This window comes from Esox lucius, chromosome 24, assembly GCF_011004845.1.
Source record: "Esox lucius isolate fEsoLuc1 chromosome 24, fEsoLuc1.pri, whole genome shotgun sequence".
NCBI lineage: Eukaryota > Metazoa > Chordata > Actinopteri > Esociformes > Esocidae > Esox > Esox lucius.
The window spans coordinates 3,259,186-3,279,386 of NC_047592.1; the positions used below are offsets into that span (position 1 = coordinate 3,259,186).

At 42.5% G+C, this 20,201-nt stretch overlaps 1 protein-coding gene across 1 annotated transcript; it reads right to left on the minus strand.

The window, feature by feature from the left end:
* Nucleotides 1–617: 617 nt before the first annotated feature.
* LOC105031522 (endophilin-A1) lies at nt 618–19,992 on the minus strand. Its single transcript, XM_029117950.2, has 10 exons — nt 19,729–19,992; nt 11,013–11,081; nt 9,926–9,998; nt 9,678–9,821; nt 8,864–8,997; nt 8,524–8,584; nt 8,067–8,167; nt 7,866–7,969; nt 7,561–7,727; nt 618–7,488 (listed from the first exon to the last, which is right to left on the minus strand). The coding sequence occupies exons 1-10, from the start codon at nt 19,771–19,773 to the stop codon at nt 7,292–7,294; spliced, it is 1,095 nt and encodes a 364-aa protein (XP_028973783.1). The 5' UTR covers nt 19,774–19,992; the 3' UTR covers nt 618–7,291.
* Between the last annotated feature and the right edge of the window lie 209 nt (nt 19,993–20,201).

Sequence of the window (20,201 nt, forward strand, 5' to 3'; positions counted from 1 at the left end):
TACCAAGCAAATATATGGAAAGACTGATACATTGAACATTAAAAATTCTGACTTAAAATAATTGCAGTTGGAGTCCAGTGTAATTGCAGTGTTATGCGTTCAAAATACTAAATTACTAAACCCCTTTTGAAGTTTCAAAGCGTCCGTTTTTATATTTTTAATGAAGACGACGGATATGGGTGTTTTCTTTCTTGGCTATATATGTGGTATCCGGTGTGTAAGCTATATGATTGTGATCACTATTTTAGGAGGATTTTCCGTGTAAATAGACATACTTTCGAAACTATAAATAGTGAACTCGATCAAACTTTTGTCTATCCATTTTCACATTTTGTTGCATGTAGAAGGTAGTCAAACGCAGTTCTCGGATTTGAAGCGTTTTTGTCAATGTTTATGCAACGTTAGTTGTGACCACACGATGGCAGTGCTGTGTTTTCATTTGCATGGTTATGCAGGCCTGCTGGGCTTTTGTATGTTGCTGCAATCATGTGGAAGCCTACTATTCTGGACTAAAAGTTACGGTTTCATTCATCTATCTAGGACATTATACCACTTCACACATTTCTGAAATTCAAGCCACATCATATGTGAGCTTAAGAAAGACACCAGAACACCAGTCTGGTTGTGTGATAGTGTTTATTTCAATAAATCACATGTTACTTATAATGTAGTCATAACTTTACAACAGACAGAGCCTGGTAGTCTAACACAGCAACATCAACAGCACTGGAAGATACCTCCTGTGCCTTCTACATCCACCTCCTTCCCTGTTATCATAAGCTTCATAGCCTGACCCCTCCATTCCTCTATTCCTTCTACATCCACCTCCTTCCCTGTTATCATAAGCTTCATAGCCTGACCCCTCTATTCCTCTATTCCTTCTACATCCACCTCCTTCCCTGTTATCATAAGCTTCATAGCCTGACCCCTCCATTCCTCTATTCCTTCTACATCCACCTCCTTCCCTATTATCATAAGCTTCATAGCCTGACCCCTCCATTCCTCTATTCCTTCTACATCCACCTCCTTCCCTATTATCATAAGCTTCATAGCCTGACCCCTCCATTCCTCTATTCCTTCTACATCCACCTCCTTCCCTATTATCATAAGCTTGATAACCTGACCCCTCCATTCCTCTATTCCTTCACACCCCCACCCCTTCATACCCCTAACCCTCTATAACCCCCCCCATTTATCCATACCCCTGTTCCGCCATTCCACCAACTCTGCATAACCCCACCTCTCCATTCCTCTACTCCTCCACAGCAAGAAATCCTGGGTAACATCCAGAATGGCACCTTATCTCCAGCACTACCACAGGGGTCCTATAGGGGGAGCCATTCCAGATCTGCCCTTTGGTTTGCAGGGGAAAAGACAATGTGCGCTGCTAAAATACAGCTTCCCTTCTGACCAGGCATTTGACTGTTTTAGACTGTATTTTTACAATATTTTCTACTACTGTATTCCACAATAATCAAATCATGATATTTATTGTGGAATACAGAAGTATTCCACTTCTGCATTCTGCTATGCTCTATCTACACTCTATACTACTACTGTATTCATACTTTACTATATTCCACTATACTCCACTCTATTCATGCTTCACTGTATTCAATTATACTCCACTCTAATAATACTTGACTGTATTCCACTCTTTTCAGACTGTACACTGATGGTTCTCTAATTTAAAGTCACACGTCTATTACAACTGTCCCAGTGGCCTGTAAGTTGCACACTCGTCCATGAGTAGATTACAGCACTACATCATGTATGACACAGAGGGCATGTCCAAAATGACATCCCTTTTCCTATATAGTGGGGGAGGTTATTCCCTGTTTAGTGGCCAAACTTTGATCAGAGTCTTACATAGGAATGGGGGTGCCATTTCAGAGACTGACACAGCTCGAGATGTAAATCGAACCATAGAGAAGGATGGAGGCCTCTAGGTTTCGAAGGCTGTTTTAGCATGGACACTGCCACTGAAGGAGTTCACCTTTAAGTAGTCAATTGACTTCTGACTTTGTTGGCGGGACCCTCCTGTTGACTGTGTTTGTGGCGTGCCCAACCACCACATTACATTTGCAGCTCAGTCATTTTGTAGACGGTTCAGAGCGATTTACAGAGTTTCTTGCTCAAGTACAAAACCGATTGTTCACCTTGTTGGCTTGTGCTTGTGAGTGTGAACAGCACCTGGTCTCCAAAGCTGATAAACAATCAAAACAAATCCCTGTGTTCCTGAGTAGAACACCTGGTCTACAGTATGTAAAGTCCCAAATAGCGCATCAGTACTTATATGGTACAGTGGGGGCAATATTTTAGGGTGTCATTTGGGATGCAACCTAAACACTACAGGGCCAACCATCTCTCAGGAATGTGTGAAGTGGTAATAAAATAAACATCTGTTTTTGCAAGACCTTTTATTGAGAAAAGTAGTTATATGATTTTTTTAAATGTCTTGAGGACAGTTGGTTATTGGGGAGAGAATGACACCCCCCACCAGCCTATTAACTAACTGTCTGCCACTCCCAGTCACAGACTCTAGAAGGTTTCAGCCATAGAGGTGGACAGACAGATCTTAAGTGTATCTGTGCCATAGAGGTGGAATGACTGCATAAGTGAATCCGTGCCACAGAGATGGAATGTATGTATGTATCCGTTAAATTATAGCATCTGTTCCAAAATGGGTTATGGCCATTTCAAGTTAGTTTATTTCTATATTATTAATTGGTTTATCTCTCCTGATGAGCTGATTGGAGTTGTGATCACATGATCAACCCCGGTCATAGAAGAGATCAACTAACTAAATTAAGTTTCCAAGGTAAATGGTATTCAGTGGCAATGTCCATGTGTAAATGCATTTTCTCCCAGTTATGTCCTCTAACTGTCCCTCTAGCTCCAGCACAACAAACCGAGCATAAGGCCAACGAGAACCTCAACGTTAAAAGCACAGGAAGAAAATGAAAACCCATGCTGTTAATTGAAGCCGCTTGTGGTCTACAGACATTCTATGAAAAGCAGCAACAAAATAAGCAGTGATCTGCACATTCTATAGCAGGACTCTACAGGGCACATATTTTATTCACATCATGCATCTGAATATCTTGCAGCCTGGAACTTTAATTTAGCCGCAACAGTGAATCTGTGACAATAAAGGATTTTATAAATACCAGAAAAGGCCTGGGTTTCAGGTCTGTTTGTGTGCTTGCCAACTCCATGGCAGGCAGTTTGTACTAGAGCAGAACCAGCCTGATACACCAAGCACCATCTAAAACAATCAGAATGTAGACTGTTCCTAGATTCTAGACTGTTCCGAGATTCTAGACTGTTCCGAGATTCTAGACTGTTCCTAGATTCTAGATTGCTAATGATCTGTTTTGTTGGTACTGTCAACACCTTCCAACAAAATGTGGTTGTGTGAACATACAGGAATTCAACTTAAAATCAAGAAACAAACTGACCATGTCACTGGATTCAGGTGAAAAATTAGGGGAAAGAAACAAAACAGAATACATTGATAGCTAATCCAACATTTTTTAAATGGATTCAATGTCGTCATATTACATTTTTCTATTGAAATAATGTGGCAACAACATTGCTCCAACCACTGTTCATCCACAGCATTGTCACTGGTTCTCATTCTACACCATGACAGCACAGACCTGGAAAACATGAGCAGAAACAGAGGAGCAGCCAGGCCGGCTCGTTCTAGCCCAGCTCTCAAACCTCTCCTTAGACACAGAGGGTGCTCTATTATGTTGTAGCCCTGAACATGCCCATGTAATAAATCAAGTAAACAGAATGGCTGAACAGTCGCAGTGGTGGGGGTCTATGCGGAGATGGGTCTCTACCTAGAAATGATTACACTGGGTCTATGTGGAGATGGGTCTCTACCTAGAAATGATTACACTGGGTCTATGTGGAGATGGGTCTCTACCTAGAAATGATTACACTGGGTCTATGTGGAGATGGGTCCCTACCTAGAAATGATTACACTGGGTCTATGTGGAGATGGGTCTCTACCTAGAAATGATTACACTGGGTCTATGTGGAGATGGGTCTCTACCTAGAAATGATTACACTGGGTCTATGTGGAGATGGGTCTCTACCTAGAAATGATTACACTGGGTCTATGTGGAGATGGGTCTCTACCTAGAAATGATTACTCTGGGTCTATGTGGAGATGGGTCTCTACCTAGAAATGATTACACTTGGTCTATGTGGAGATGGGCCTCTACCTAGAAATGATAACACTGGGTCTATGTGGAGATGGGCCTTTACCTAGAAATTATTACACTGGGTCTATGTGGAGATGGGCCTCTACCTAGAATTGATTACACTGGGTCTATGTGGAGATGGGCCTCTACCTAGAAATGATTACACTGGGTCTATGTGGAGATGGGTCTCTACCTAGAAATGATTACACTGGGTCTATGTGGAGATGGGTCTCTACCTAGAAATGATTACACTGGGTCTATGTGGAGATGGGCCTTTACCTAGAAATTATTACACTGGGTCTATGTGGAGATGGGCCTCTACCTAGAAATGATTACACTGGGTCTATGTGGAGATGGGCCTCTACCTAGAAATGATTACACTGGGTCTATGTGGAGATGGGCCTCTACCTAGAAATGATTACACTGACAACTACAGGACGTGTCTCCTACCAGTGGTCTACACTCCCTAAACCATCAGTCAATAGTCAAGCTGAAGCTGCAGAACATGTTAGGTAGGATAGTTCAATGTGCAGTAACTTAGTTAAATGTAAGGTAATGTTGTGTAATAATGTGTAATTCAGGGTAAAACAGTGTAATGTAGTGTGACACAGGATGATGTAGGATAATGTGGTGCAATATAGGGTAAGGCAGGTACACTAGCAATTTGTAACACATCACTAAAACAAATTTACGTAAAATCCTCGGGTTTCTTTGTAAAATGTAAACATTAGGTTTTGCTGTGAAGGCATTGGGGCAGATGGAAAACAGCATATAAACAGGGTACTGTCTGTGAAGAGCATCAACAAGAAAAAGAGAGAAATACAGCAACTTATTCAAACATTTCCTGTGAACCAAAAGTGCTGTGACTGCAATGTAACAGGGCCAGTTAAAATTCTGTATTTGTGTTTGTAGATCATGGAAATGTTCAGACAGGAAGGGCCAGCCAGACTCACACACTCACAGCTGGGCATCACAGTTAGAAAGGCTGTGTTTTTCATAGGTGTTTGTGGGAAGTTCCAATTCAAAGTTCTAATATATGTGGTCCATTTGGACCTTGGTACGTCAGGATTTTGAGGCTAGTAACTTAAAGGACAACATTGACAAACCTCACCAGGGTGTTTAAAAGTTACGAATAAATGAAAAGGGGCATATAATATTGGAAGAAACATCCAAATAATACTGTAAGACACAAATACAGGTAAACAACACTGTATTTTTGAAGTTGGCATGCAAAATACACAACACAAACAAACACATCATGGAGTAAACAACACAATAAGTGAAAAAAAAAAAAAGCATTCTGGTCATGTACACTCATTACCGGATGGCAATATGATCCTGTAACGCCTTTCAAACATCGTGAATGTGAATCTATATGGTTACTCTGGACGAGAAAGGGCAAGTTAATACAATATGTAATTCAGTGATACCCATTAACAGCATAAAGGAAGTATCAATACTCGTTCATACTCACAACAACTAACAGCTGTTTTGTTTGTGATAACACAGGAAACAGTATTATTGTAAGTCATTTACATACGTTGATTGATAATAAATATAATCCACGCTGCCCCTACCGCAAGAGATGTCTTCATGGCAAATGGTGCCCTATTCCCTACATACTGCACTATGTTTCATCAGAGCGGGTCCAAATTAGTACGCAACATAGGGAATCGGGCGCCGAGTTGGACACAGCTCTACAACCCACTCACCACCCATGGTTTGAACCTGAGAGAGACACGGGTGCTTTGGCTGTACAGCTCTGGCATTAGGAATAGGGGACTACGTAAACAACTGGGCCTACATAGGAACTACATAAGTAATAGGAGATTACATATGAACTAAATCACAGATAAGGGACTACAATAGGAATAAATAGGGAATAGGGCAATTCTTTGGGATTTTAACGGGGAACTACATAGAGCCTACAAAAGCAACAGGGAACTAGATAGAGCCTACAAAATGATTTGGGGACTACATGAGAAATATGGTGCCATGTGCAGACCTGACCTCTTAAAACAGGCCTGCTCTGTTTCTTCATATTCTGCAAGAAAGGGACTTTTACTTTGAAAGGAGGACTTTAACTCTTAAACATTCTAATGCTGTAATTTAAAGAAACCAGGCTGCTGACAAGCCCTCCCCCACGTCCAGTCACATAGACTCTCTTCAAAACAGTGAGTCTCGACGGGCGGCAGGAGAACCAATCAGACAACCGCACGCGACTGCGTTCCAAAACGGCACCCTCATATCGATCATAGACCTTGGTCAAAAGCAGTGCACTACATGGAGAATAGGGAGCCATTTGAGTCACTGTGTGACTAATAACACCAATAACCCAGCTCCTACCCTCCCCGGGAGCCCTGTGCTTCCCTGGGCGCCATTTATAACTCAGGCAAGAGTCTGCTGGTGCCAGTGACCCGAGGCATCAGCGGGACAGAGGAAACACTGCTCCGGGTCTCCTCACAGACATCACAGACTGAACACCGTCAGAACACAACAACACCTATGTACACCTGTAATATAAACACGGTCATCATCATATTCAAGCTTAACGGAGTTAGACTGACATCTGTGCAGGGTTCCGACCTAGATCGCACACACCGAGAAAGACAGTAGGATACAGGGAATTAGCGAAAGGGGATAGCATGACAGAGAGTCAATCTGTCTCTGTGAAATTGCTGGTTCAGAGTAAACAAATACCACGCACGGACAGATAGTCATGCTCGCGCACACGCGCACACACACACACGCACGCACACACAACTCTGTCTTTACAATCCTTCCGTCCACATAAACATATTCAACACTGAAAACAAACTGATCCGTCTAGGCACAGGTAACAGATTTTATCCTTCCTCCTTCCGTTCGTTTTCTTCTTCACTCTTTTACTCTCTTCTTCCCCTCCTCTTCCTTCTCTACCCGCAAAAAGCAGTGCAGTTGTAACCCTCAGTTCCTCAGCTGAAAATCTTTGTGGAAAAGCAGTAGAAACAAAAGAGGAGAAGGACGTGTGGCTCGGGCTGGGCAGGGCTCCGTCAGGAAGCAGGGCGTGGACCGGGTGGGTGCGGGGGCGTGGCCTAATGAGGAAGTGGAACCAGGATTTCGACGTAGTTGATGGGGAAGAAACCCGATTGGCCGTTGATCATGCCCTCGTACCAGTTGTCATCGATCTGGTTGGTCAGGGTGATGGTGTCACCCTCTTTGAAGCCCAGTTCGCCCTCGTTCTCGGGCTCAAAGTCATACAGCGCCCGGCAGCACGGTTGGTCCATGGGAGCTGCGTGAAGACGGAAGGATTAACCACGGCTCGACGTGTTTTCTGACTGCGTGTGTATGTGTGTGGTCTCACCAGGGGCGCGTCCTGGGGTGCGTGCTGGCACAGGGGAGCGTGCCGGCCCAGGGGACTTCGGGGTATTGAGCCCTCCATTGTGGCTGTCGCTGGGGGGGAGCAGGTCAAGGACCATCCTGGGTTTGGGGACGTACTCCTTTCTGGGTTTGTCCTGGGCTTCTCTGATCCTAGAGAGACACGGTGAAGGTCAGGGGTCATCACACAGGAAACACAACCATGGGACAGACAGTGCAAGCGGTACAGAGCCACTAGTTACGGGAGGCAAGATGAAACCAGGAAGTAGATGCGTATGTGTGATGACTGACCTCTGGTCCACCTTGCTGGAGAGTTGCTGCAGTATCTCTACTGCCTGTCTGTGGTATTCCACCTGGGCCTGAACCAGCGCCGCTAACTGGCTCACCTGCTCAATCTACACACACGCACATACACACACGCACATTAGATTAAACTTTATTGTCATTGAACTAGTACAAGTACAGTACAACAAACACACACACACTCCTTACATCACTCTCCAGCAGATTGAACATGCTCTGCTCTGCCACCTCCTTGCTCTCATCAAACTTCTCCAAGGCCTGTCTGATCTCCTCCTCCAGAACTCCTTTTCCTACAATTATAGAAAAGACCTCATTACCAACTGTGTCAATCATAATGATAATGACAATAATCATGATAATGAACATAACAATGATAACAATAATGACTATAATGAAGAAATGATTATGTCAATTATGATGCTAACGATAATGATGATAACAACAATGATAATAATAATGATGACAAAGATAACACCAATGTTAATAATAATGACGATAATGAAGATGATAACAATGACGATAATCATGATTATAATGGCAAAGATAATAACAATGATAATAATAATTATGATAATCATGAAGATAATAACAATGATAATGTTAAATTCCCATTGTTTCAAACAAAACAATAGAATATTTTTTTTACCGTGACGTTTCTTCTTGTAGTCGAAGTCCAGACGACGGCCCTCCATCTTTTTCAGGTGGTGCTGGAATAAAAGAAATATGATTTATTAAATATATTCAGTTTCTGAATCATCGTGTTGATTATTTTTGTTATTTAAATGTTTAGATTTCCTGGACTACCATAGTAATGTATGTTGTATCAGGTGATGTGTTTACATACTAAAAATGTTAGTACATTCCCATATCATAATGATAATGTTAGTACATTCCCATATCATAATAATAATGTTAATACATTCCCATATCATAATAAATCTTTGATTTTGGTGACCACCACTGTATTTGCTCTTTCCATTTATCACCTGTATCTCCTTAATGTCTTTTTCGTGTAGGTTCTGAAGTGGATCAATAAAGTTCTGTTTGACCTCCATATCCAGGGCATCCTTCACCTCTCCCAGTTCTCCCATAGCCTCCCCCGCATCTATCAGAGCCAGACCTGTGGAAGGAAGGGGCAGGGAGCGACAGGAGAGGGAAGAGAGGGGAAAGGGGATGAGAGGGGGAGGGGAGAGAGGGGAAAGGGGATGAGAGGGGGAGGGGAGAGAGGGAAAGGGGATGAGAGGGGGAGAAAAGAGAAGGAAAGGGGATAAGAGGGGGAGGGGAGAGAGGGAAAGGGGATGAGGGGATGAGAGGGGGAGAAAAGAGAGGGAAAGGGGATGAGAGGGGGAGAAAAGAGAAGGAAAGGGGATGAGAGGGGGAGAAAAGAGAAGGAAAGGGGATGGGAGGGGGAGAGGGGGTGAAGAGAGGGGGAAAGGGGATGAGAGGGGGAGAAAAGAGAGGGAAAGGGGATGAGGGGGAGGGGAGAGAGGGAAAGGGGATGAGGGGATGAGAGGGGGAGAAAAGAGAGGGAAAGGGGATGAAAGGGGGAGAAAAGAGAAGGAAAGGGGATGGGAGGGGGAGAGGGGGTGAAGAGAGGGGGAAAGGGGATGAGAGGGAGAGAAAAGAGAGGGAAAGGGGATGAGGGTGGAGAAAAGAGAGGGAAAGGGGATGAGAAGGGGAGAAAAGATGAGAGAAAAACTGTTTCAGTGTTTGCTTTTATCATACAGACATGGAGACTGAATGTTACTGCTTGCTTGTGTGTGTGTGTGTGTGTGTGTGTGTGTGTGTGAACACACGTACCAAAGCAAGACTCCTCTCCCAGCTCCCGTCCGAAGCGCTGCATGGCCTCACCCAAAACAGTCTCTGCCTGGGGGTACCCGGAGCCCTTCTCCTGACCTCTGATCTTAGACATGGTCCCGATCAGGGTCAGCTTAGCCCTAGAAGCTGGGGAAAAGTTCCACAGTTAAAGAGTTAGGGAGTTGAAGAGAGACTGTGAGTTCAAAACAGTGTGTGTGTGTGTGTGTGTGTGTGTGTGTGTGCGCGCTCACCTGGATTAGGTTGTAGGTATTCAGTAGTTTTGGTCATTATATCCATCACAGCCCGGCCAGTGGTATCCACCTTCTATTCAGAAATAACATCAGCAAATAATGATTAGTAATTAATTAGTAATAATATAATAACATGGTCTGACTAGCAATTAATTAGTAATAATATAATAACATGGTCTGACTAGCAATTAATTTGTAATAATATAATAACTTGGTCTGACTAGTAATTCATTAGTAATAATATAATAACATGGTCTGACTAGTAATTCATTAGTAATAATATAATAACATGGTCTGACTAGCAATTAATTTGTAATAATATAATAACTTGGTCTGACTAGTAATTCATTAGTAATAATATAATAACATGGTCTGACTAGTAATTCATTAGTAATAATATAATAACATGGTCTGACTAGTAATTCATTGGTAATAATATAATAACATGGTCTGACTAGGAATTCATTAGTAATAATATACTAACATGGTCTGACTAGTAATTAATTAGTAATAATATACTAACATGGTCTGACTAGTAATTCATTAGTAATAATATAATAACATGGTCTGACTAGTAATTCATTAGTAATAATATAATAACATGGTCTGACTAGTAATTCATTGGTAATAATATAATAACATGGTCTGACTAGGAATTCATTGGTAATAATATACTAACATGGTCTGACTAGTAATTCATTAGTAATAATATACTAACATGGTCTGACTAGGAATTCATTAGTAATAATATAATAACATGGTCTGACTAGTAATTAATTAGTAATAATATAATAACATGGTCTGACTAGTAATTTGTTAGTAATACTAGTAAAACAATGTGTGATTAGTAATTCTTTAGTAAAACTATAAAAACATGGTCTAACTAGTAATTTATTAGTAATACTAGTAAAACAATGTGTGATTAGTAATTAATTAGTAATATTATTAAAATATGTATTACTATATTTCAATAAGATAATGTTGCTTGCTACTTATACTACTTTGATGTATAGCAGCATATTACAGATGGCTACTAATTGACCCAATCACTAATTTTATAATGAGGTGCCAATATATGAAGGTTTACCTTCTCCATTTCAAGGAAGTCATCATCAAGTTTGGTGCCTTCTGCTCCCCCTACCTTCTCACTGACTTTCTGTAGGACAAACAGATGAACACGCAGGGTTAGGGTTAGACAGGCAGGAGGACAGACAGGCAGGAGGACAGACAGGCAGGCGGACAGACAGGCAGTGAGAGAGACAGAGAGTTAGGGTTCAGCGTAAGTGTAAAGGCTGTGTTTTGAGGAGACTGCAGAGAGCTGCTGGGGCCGCTCTGGAGAGACTGTGTGTTCGTGTGAGTGAATGTACATGTGTGTGAGAGAGTGGTCTCTGATTGCATGTGTTCGCTCGCGCGTGCGTGCGTGCGTGCGTGCGTGCGTGCGTGCGCGTGCGTGAGAGCAACAGGTCAGACCAGGTTTGCGTCATAATCATGATGCTATCTTGCTAATCAAATTACTTCAGGAGAGGGAAAGAGATAGCTTGTTGCTATGGAGACGGAGATCGGACACAGTGATCATTCGCCTCCATCACGTTCCTGAACTCCCGAAACAATTCCAACACGCTGGCTGTATCTAAACGAATCAATCAGACCCCTTTTTTATTATGAACCAAAATCTCCACCTCAATAAACACCCTTTTGGCTCCCAGTTCTTGACCATTAGATTCAGTCAGTATAAATATGTACATTTGATTCATCAGTTAATTGGTTCACACTATATGCACAATAGATTCATCTGTGAATTGGTTCACACTATATGCACAATAGATTCATCTGTGAATTGGTTCACACTAGATGTACAGTACATTACATTCATTCTGTTACATTATAGTTCCCGGTAGACTCCAGATTCATTCAGTTACGATTGTCATTAGACATTCAGCAAAGTTCTGTGTTATGGATGAAACTGCTAATAAGGACCAGGATCAAATGTCTGCCAGTGTTGAATGTTATGAAAGTCTGATGGCACTGTGGACAGAGGCCATACTGACACAGTATCTGTGTGATGGCTACTGTTAGTCAGGGCCACAGGCCTTGTTTCTCTGCTGTTAGTCAGGGCCACAGGCCTTGTTTCTCTGCTGTTAGTCAGGGCCACAGGCCTTGTTTCTCTGCTGTTAGTCAGGGCCACAGGCCTTGTTTCTCTGCTGTTAGTCAGGGCCACAGGCCTTGTAGACAAAACTCTTGTTCTTTATAGGTCTTACATGGTACTTCTCCAGGAAGTCCAGGGAGATGATTGGTCAGATTCTATGTAGGAGGTGACTTCCTTGTGGGTGAACTAAGTACAACCCGATTACAGTTCAATTAGAGTTCTTATAATAGGCATTGTTGAATGTTCAGCCAGCTTCTTTAAACCAAAATCTTTTACCGTGAGAACATTATATTATTGAACAAATGTAGATACATTGAAAACAAGAAACCCCCCCCCCAAAAAAACTTTTAAGTCTTCACTTAAAGACATGGTTAGGACCGGGTCCTGATTGGCTGATAAAACAGATGAGGCGTCAACGACTGGCCAGTGGGATGAATCAGACAGCAACTAATGGACAAGCTGCACTCCAGCATGGTAAACAGACTGCTTGGGGGGCAAAGAAGAGAGGAATTTCAGCCATTCACAGCGAGGGAGAGACCGGGAGAGAAATGGGAAGACACAGATGAACGCAGTGAAAGGCACTGAGAGTCTCCCTCAATTCAACTGAATACATTTATTTTGGCCTGAATGAGTGTTTGCAGCCTCTTTCAAGGCAGAATATAATTGTATGTAAGCAGCAATGCATTTAAGGAACAATGATACATTTCAATAAAAGATTACTACATATTAAAAATAATACAGAAAATAGGAAGGAAACCTTTGGTAAAAATGTATGACTGAAATCCCCTCGGGTGGTGAGTGACGTTCATTCCCTCATCCATGACAGGCTCGGATATAATCTGTTAAAAGGTCTACTGGTGTTGATGTCTACTTACAAAACGCTGATTATCTTCTTAACAGCGGGTTCAAGGAATCCTGGTATTGTTTTTCCTAACATTTACTGGTGTGAAACCTCTGAGTCAGGTTTGACAGCAATTGGAGCAGAAAGGGGCTGTGGGTTTTCAACTTCACCTGACCCACATTGCTCACACTTTGCTCCTCTGACATCAGTGTTTGTCCTCCACAGTCATGTCTCAGTGGTCTGGCTACCTAAATACAACACACAAATGCCTCCCTCGGTTAGCAAGCTTGACGGGCTGTTGTGGATCTCTCCATTTAGAATTAGTGAACACGAAGGTGCGTGAGGAGATGTTACAGGAGTCGGTGTCGGTCACATGAGGACCAATAAGACGTCAATGAATATAAAAAAAATCTGACATCAGAAATAGAGCTGAAGCCTCAGGGATCAGAAAGTCCGGGAGAGCACCGCGACTGCAAACAGGATGGTGGGCCAAGGAAGAATGCCCCCTGAAGGGTAAAGACCAGTCTGGTAGTGGTTGTAGGTTCTATACAGTATCAAGACCAGTCTGGTAATGGTTGTAGGTTCTATACAGTACCAAGACCAGTCTGGTAGTGGTTGTAGGTTTTTATACAGTAACCAAGACCAGTCTGGTAGTTGTTGTAGGTTTTATACAGTACCAAGACCAGTCTGGTAGTGGTTGTAGGTTCTATACAGTACCAAGAACAGTCTTGTAGTAATTGTAGGGTTTATACAGTACCAAGACCAGTCTGGTAGTGGTTGTAGGTTCTATACAGTACCAAGACCAGTCTGGTAGTAGTTGTAGGTTTTTATACAGTACCAAGACCAGTCTGGTAGTGGTTGTGGGTTCTATACAGTATCAAGACCAGTCTGGTAGTGGTTGTAGGTTCTATACAATATCAAGATCAGTCTGGTAATGGTTGTAGGTTCTATACATTACCAAGACCAGTCTGGTAATGGTTGTAGGTTTTTATACAGTACCAAGACCAGTCTGGTAGTTGTTGTAGGTTTTATACAGTACCAAGACCAGTCTGGTAGTGGTTGTAGGTTCTATACAATATCAAGATCAGTCTGGTAGTAATTGTAGGGTTTATACAGTACCAAGACCAGTCTGGTAGTGGTTGTAGGTTCTATACAGTACCAAGACCAGTCTGGTAGTAGTTGTAGGTTTTTATACAGTACCAAGACCAGTCTGGTAGTGGTTGTGGGTTCTATACAGTATCAAGACCAGTCTGGTAGTGGTTGTAGGTTCTATACAATATCAAGATCAGTCTGGTAATGGTTGTAGGTTCTATACAGTACCAAGACCAGTCTGGTAATGGTTGTAGGTTTTTATACAGTACCAAGACCAGTCTGGTAGTGGTTGTGGGTTCTATACAGTACCAAGACCAGTCTGGTAGTGGTTGCAGGTTCTATACAGTATCAAGATCAGTCTGGTAATGGTTGTAGGTTCTATACAGTACCAAGACCAGTATGGTAGTGGTTGTAGGTTTTTATACAGTACCAAGACCAGTCTGGTAGTAGTTGTAGGTTTTTATACAGTACCAAGACCAGTCTGATAGTAGTTGTAGGTTTTTATACAGTACCAAGACCAGTCTGATAGTAGTTGTAGGTTTTTATACAGTACCAAGACCAGTCTGATAGTAGTTGTAGTGTTTATACAGTACCAAGACCAGTCTGGTAGTGGTTGTGGGTTCTATACAGTATCAAGACCAGTCTGGTAGTGGTTGTAGGTTCTATACAGTATCAAGATCAGTCTGGTAATGGTTGTAGGTTCTATACAGTACCAAGACCAGTCTGGTAGTGGTTGTAGGTTTTTATACAGTACCAAGACCAGTCTGGTAGTGGTTGTAGGTTTTTTATACAGTAACCAAGACCAGTCTGGTAGTGGTTGTAGGTTTTTATACAGTATCAAGACCAGTCTGGTAGTGGTTGTAGGTTCTATACAGTATCAAGACCAGTCTGGTAATGGTTGTAGGTTCTATACAGTATCAAGACCAGTCTGGTAGTGGTTGTAGGTTTTTATACAGTAACCAAGACCAGTCTGGTAGTAGTTGTAGGTTTTTATACAGTATCAAGACCAGTCTGGTAGTGGTTGTAGGTTTTTATACAGTACCAAGACCAGTCTGATAGTAGTTGTAGGTTTTTATACAGTACCAAGACCAGTCTGATAGTAGTTGTAGTGTTTATACAGTACCAAGACCAGTCTGGTAGTGGTTGTAGGTTTTTATACAGTATCAAGACCAGTCTGGTAGTGGTTGTAGGTTCTATACAGTATCAAGACCAGTCTGGTAATGGTTGTAGGTTCTATACAGTATCAAGACCAGTCTGGTAGTGGTTGTAGGTTTTTATACAGTAACCAAGACCAGTCTGGTAGTAGTTGTAGGTTTTTATACAGTATCAAGACCAGTCTGGTAGTGGTTGTAGGTTTTTATACAGTACCAAGACCAGTCTGATAGTAGTTGTAGGTTTTTATACAGTACCAAGACCAGTCTGATAGTAGTTGTAGTGTTTATACAGTACCAAGACCAGTCTGGTAGTGGTTGTGGGTTCTATACAGTATCAAGACCAGTCTGGTAGTGGTTGTAGGTTCTATACAGTATCAAGATCAGTCTGGTAATGGTTGTAGGTTCTATACAGTACCAAGACCAGTCTGGTAGTGGTTGTAGGTTTTTATACAGTACCAAGACCAGTCTGGTAGTGGTTGTAGGTTTTTTATACAGTAACCAAGACCAGTCTGGTAGTGGTTGTAGGTTTTTATACAGTATCAAGACCAGTCTGGTAGTGGTTGTAGGTTCTATACAGTATCAAGACCAGTCTGGTAATGGTTGTAGGTTCTATACAGTATCAAGACCAGTCTGGTAGTGGTTGTAGGTTTTTATACAGTAACCAAGACCAGTCTGGTAGTAGTTGTAGGTTTTTATACAGTATCAAGACCAGTCTGGTAGTAGTTGTAGGTTTTATACAGTACCAAGACCAGTCTGGTAGTGGTTGTAGGTTCTATACAGTACCAAGACCAGTCTGGTAATGGTTGTAGGTTTTTATACAGTACCAAGACCAGTCTGGTAGTAGTTGTAGGTTTTTATACAGTACCAAGACCAGTCTGATAGTAGTTGTAGGTTTTTATACAGTACCAAGACCAGTCTGATAGTAGTTGTAGGTTTTTATACAGTACCAAGACCAGTCTGATAGTAGTTGTAGTGTTTATACAGTACCAAGACCAGTCTGGTAGTGGTTGTGGGTTCTATACAGTATCAAGACCAGTCTGGTAGTGGTTGTAGGTTCTATACAGTATCAAGACCAGTCTGGTAGTGGTTGTAGGTTCTATACAGTATCAAGATCAGTCTGGTAATGGTTGTAGGTTCTATACAGTACCAAGACCAGTCTGGTAGTGGTTGTAGGTTTTTATACAGTACCAAGACCAGTCTGGTAGTGGTTGTAGGTTTTTTATACAGTAACCAAGACCAGTCTGGTAGTGGTTGTAGGTTTTTATACAGTATCAAGACCAGTCTGGTAGTGGTTGTAGGTTCTATACAGTATCAAGACCAGTCTGGTAATGGTTGTAGGTTCTATACAGTATCAAGACCAGTCTGGTAGTGGTTGTAGGTTTTTATACAGTAACCAAGACCAGTCTGGTAGTAGTTGTAGGTTTTTATACAGTATCAAGACCAGTCTGGTAGTGGTTGTAGGTTTTTATACAGTACCAAGACCAGTCTGATAGTAGTTGTAGGTTTTTATACAGTACCAAGACCAGTCTGATAGTAGTTGTAGTGTTTATACAGTACCAAGACCAGTCTGGTAGTGGTTGTGGGTTCTATACAGTATCAAGACCAGTCTGGTAGTGGTTGTAGGTTCTATACAGTATCAAGACCAGTCTGGTAATGGTTGTAGGTTCTATACAGTATCAAGACCAGTCTGGTAGTGGTTGTAGGTTTTTATACAGTAACCAAGACCAGTCTGGTAGTAGTTGTAGGTTTTTATACAGTATCAAGACCAGTCTGGTAGTAGTTGTAGGTTTTATACAGTACCAAGACCAGTCTGGTAGTGGTTGTAGGTTCTATACAGTACCAAGACCAGTCTGGTAATGGTTGTAGGTTTTTATACAGTACCAAGACCAGTCTGGTAGTAGTTGTAGTGGTTTTATACAGTATCAAGACCAGTCTGGTAATGGTTGTAGGTTTTTATACAGTATCAAGACCAGTCTGGTAGTAGTTGTAGGTTTTTATACAGTCCCAAGACCAGTCTGGTAGTAGTTGTAGTGGTTTTATACAGTATCAAGACCAGTCTGGTAGTAGTTGTAGGTTTTTATACAGTACCAAGACCAGTCTGGTAGTGGTTGTAGGTTCTATACAGTATCAAGACCAGTCTGGTAGTAGTTGTAGGTTTTATACAGTACCAAGACCAGTCTGCACCCAACAGTCAGGTACGTAATTTGACTGTGGGGAAAAGAGCTACTGTGTAAATACTGCAATGAGGTTTTGATTGGATTGAGTCTGTAGTCTATTCACAGGTAAACACACACATGTTACGTGCGTGAACACACACACACACACACACTACACGCTACACACACAAACACTACCCATTATAATATGGTGAAGGGACATCCATGAATTGAACTACCTTTACACAACATTCTGTTGTAAAAATACTGTCATACATCACAGGACTGTCTTCAGGACTCTAACATAACCCAGGACATTGATTATTGATTAATGTACAAACGATCAAAACAAACAGCTTTCTATTACTGATTGTGGGAAAGAGAGACGCCCCCACTTCACCAATGTCCTGTGTTGTGTCCTTAAGGAAAATCAATTATTGAAAGAGCCAACCTGCTCAGAGCTGTGTGTGTGTGTGTCAGACTGTGTTTATGTGTGTCTGTGTGTGTGTGTGTGTGTGGGTGGGTGTGTGTCTGTGTGTGTCAGACTGTGTTTATGTGTGTCTGTGTGTGTGTGTGTGTGTGTGTGTCAGACTGTGTTTATGTGTGTCTGTGTGTGTGTGTGTGTGTGTGTCAGACTGTGTTTATGTGTGTGTGTGTGTGTGGGTGGGTGTGTGTCTGTGTGTGTCAGACTATGTTTATGTGTGTCTGTGTGTGTGCGTGAGTGACTGACTGTGTGTGTGTGTTTGTCTTAATGTGTGTGTGTTTCTGACTGTATCTCCTCTGAGCAGCAAAACAATTCATATTTCCTCTCTGCCGCTGTTACAGACATCAGATGGGTATAGTTGCCATGTCAACTGGTTTCCTGAAGGTGGGGGTAAATACAGAGATGGATGGACAGACGGAAAGATGAATGAATGGAGGGATGATGCCTTGATAGATGGAGGGTTGGATGAATGGAGGGATGAAAAAATGGATGAAGAGATGAATGGATGTGAGATGTAGGGCGGGACTGTATTGGCTTGTGCTTACCTCCCCTCCTCATCCGTTTGTATTTAATGGTGATAAGTGTGTGTGTGTGTGTGTGTGTGTGTGTGGGCGTGTGTATGTGAGGCCAGAGTAATGCAACATGCATAATTAATTCAGGTGAATCTGTCAGGGGTGTCCTCTGTCCTGGTCTACCGTACTGGAATGGCCCGATGACTCTGCAGAAGTGTCTGCCTCAGAGTCATACTCAGCTGTGTGTATAGTCAAGCATAAACAAACTACTCTCTCTGCTTGTGTCTCTACCCCCCCCCCCCCCCCCCCCCCCCCCCCCCACCACCACACTGCAGTGCTCCCACGGTTCGAACGTCTGCTGTTGTTCTATTTCAGGTCCACCAGTCCCCCGATCCTGATCTGCGTTGCCGTGTCGATGTGGAGGTTTTTCTTTCACGTAGGCATGTGTTCATTATCAAAGCCATTCATTCCCACAACGCAGTCTGGTGTAAGCTCTCCCCACAACCACACAAGCCTTTTTACATCACATATTAGGGACAATGGTAAGAGATCCTCACACCCACAGACTGGACCCAAAGCAATCCCTGCGGTGTTGTTGTTCTGCAGCCTTTAATTCTATCACAGACGGACTACAGACAAATGCAGCAATTAAGGGGTTTGGGTTATGAATATGTGGGGTATAGGTTATAGGTCAGTTCTGGGAGGATGTGTAATTCCCAGGGGGTGTGTTCATACACAGATGTGATATGCCTGGATGCTCATATAAATAGAAAAGAATCGCGCCAAAAACACAATTCCTATCTAAAAAATAAGCATAACAGATTAATTTAATCAATGTTATAGGAACGTTGTACGTAGAGTTGCGTCTAACAGACCTCCGGCTAGGTGAGTGTTGACTGTTTTAGAGGCAGGGAGAGAGGCAGGGAGAGAGGCAGTAAAGGGCGGGGGGGGGGGGGGGGGGGGGGGGGGGGGGCGGAAGCGACAGGAGGAGGCAGGGAAGTAACCCATTGGCTGTGCTTCAAAAGCTATATTTTTATCGTGTTATTGCTACATCACGCAGCAGTGACTTGACGTCAAACGTGAAGCCCAAACACGAAAGAGCACACAATGCATGTTTCCATGAAATAATACATAAATCGGCCTACAGCCTTCGTCCAATGTGCAGAAGGATGCATGAAAGCCTCAGCTCTGTGGCTCGTGTTTGCCTAGCATATTGGAATCCCAAACAGGCACCAAGACCGATATTACAATTTTCCCTTCCCCATTTTGTGGAGAGATCCCAGACAAATCCAAATTACGACACACTCATGAACTGAAGACATAAAGAATTGCAACCTTTAACAACTACTGTTGCACTGATAAAAAGGCTAGCCTACATAACCGAGGCACCAACACAGAAGAAAGCCGTTAAAGCCTACCTGGGTGGCTTTATGGAACTGCTTCTTTAGCCCAGCGACAGACATCGCTCCGGTTCGACCAGACCACGCGCGTTTACCGGTAGCCTAATCTACAATTTTCCTCCCCCTGAATTAAAAAAAAATAATATTATTAATTTTTCCTTTCGAGTATTCGTTCCGTAGACTAGATTAGTTTACAGTGGGGTCCGTTGGGTTGTAACGGAATCTCAGTAACCTAAAACGCACTGACCGAGCTCATTCCTAATGGCATTCTGGAGACAGTGGGAGCGTAGTGACGTCCGTGACGTGTCTTGTTGCCAGTGCGCATGTGCACAAGAGTAGGTTGCTGTCCGTGAGATAGGTGGTGCTGAAACAATGCGATCCGTTAACGGTGGTTCTAGATTGTTCTCGTCCTAAAATTTACTTAAGTAAAAGTTGAAGTACCACCTGAAAAAACGACTCAAGTAAAAGTAAAAGAGTACTTGGTCAAAAGA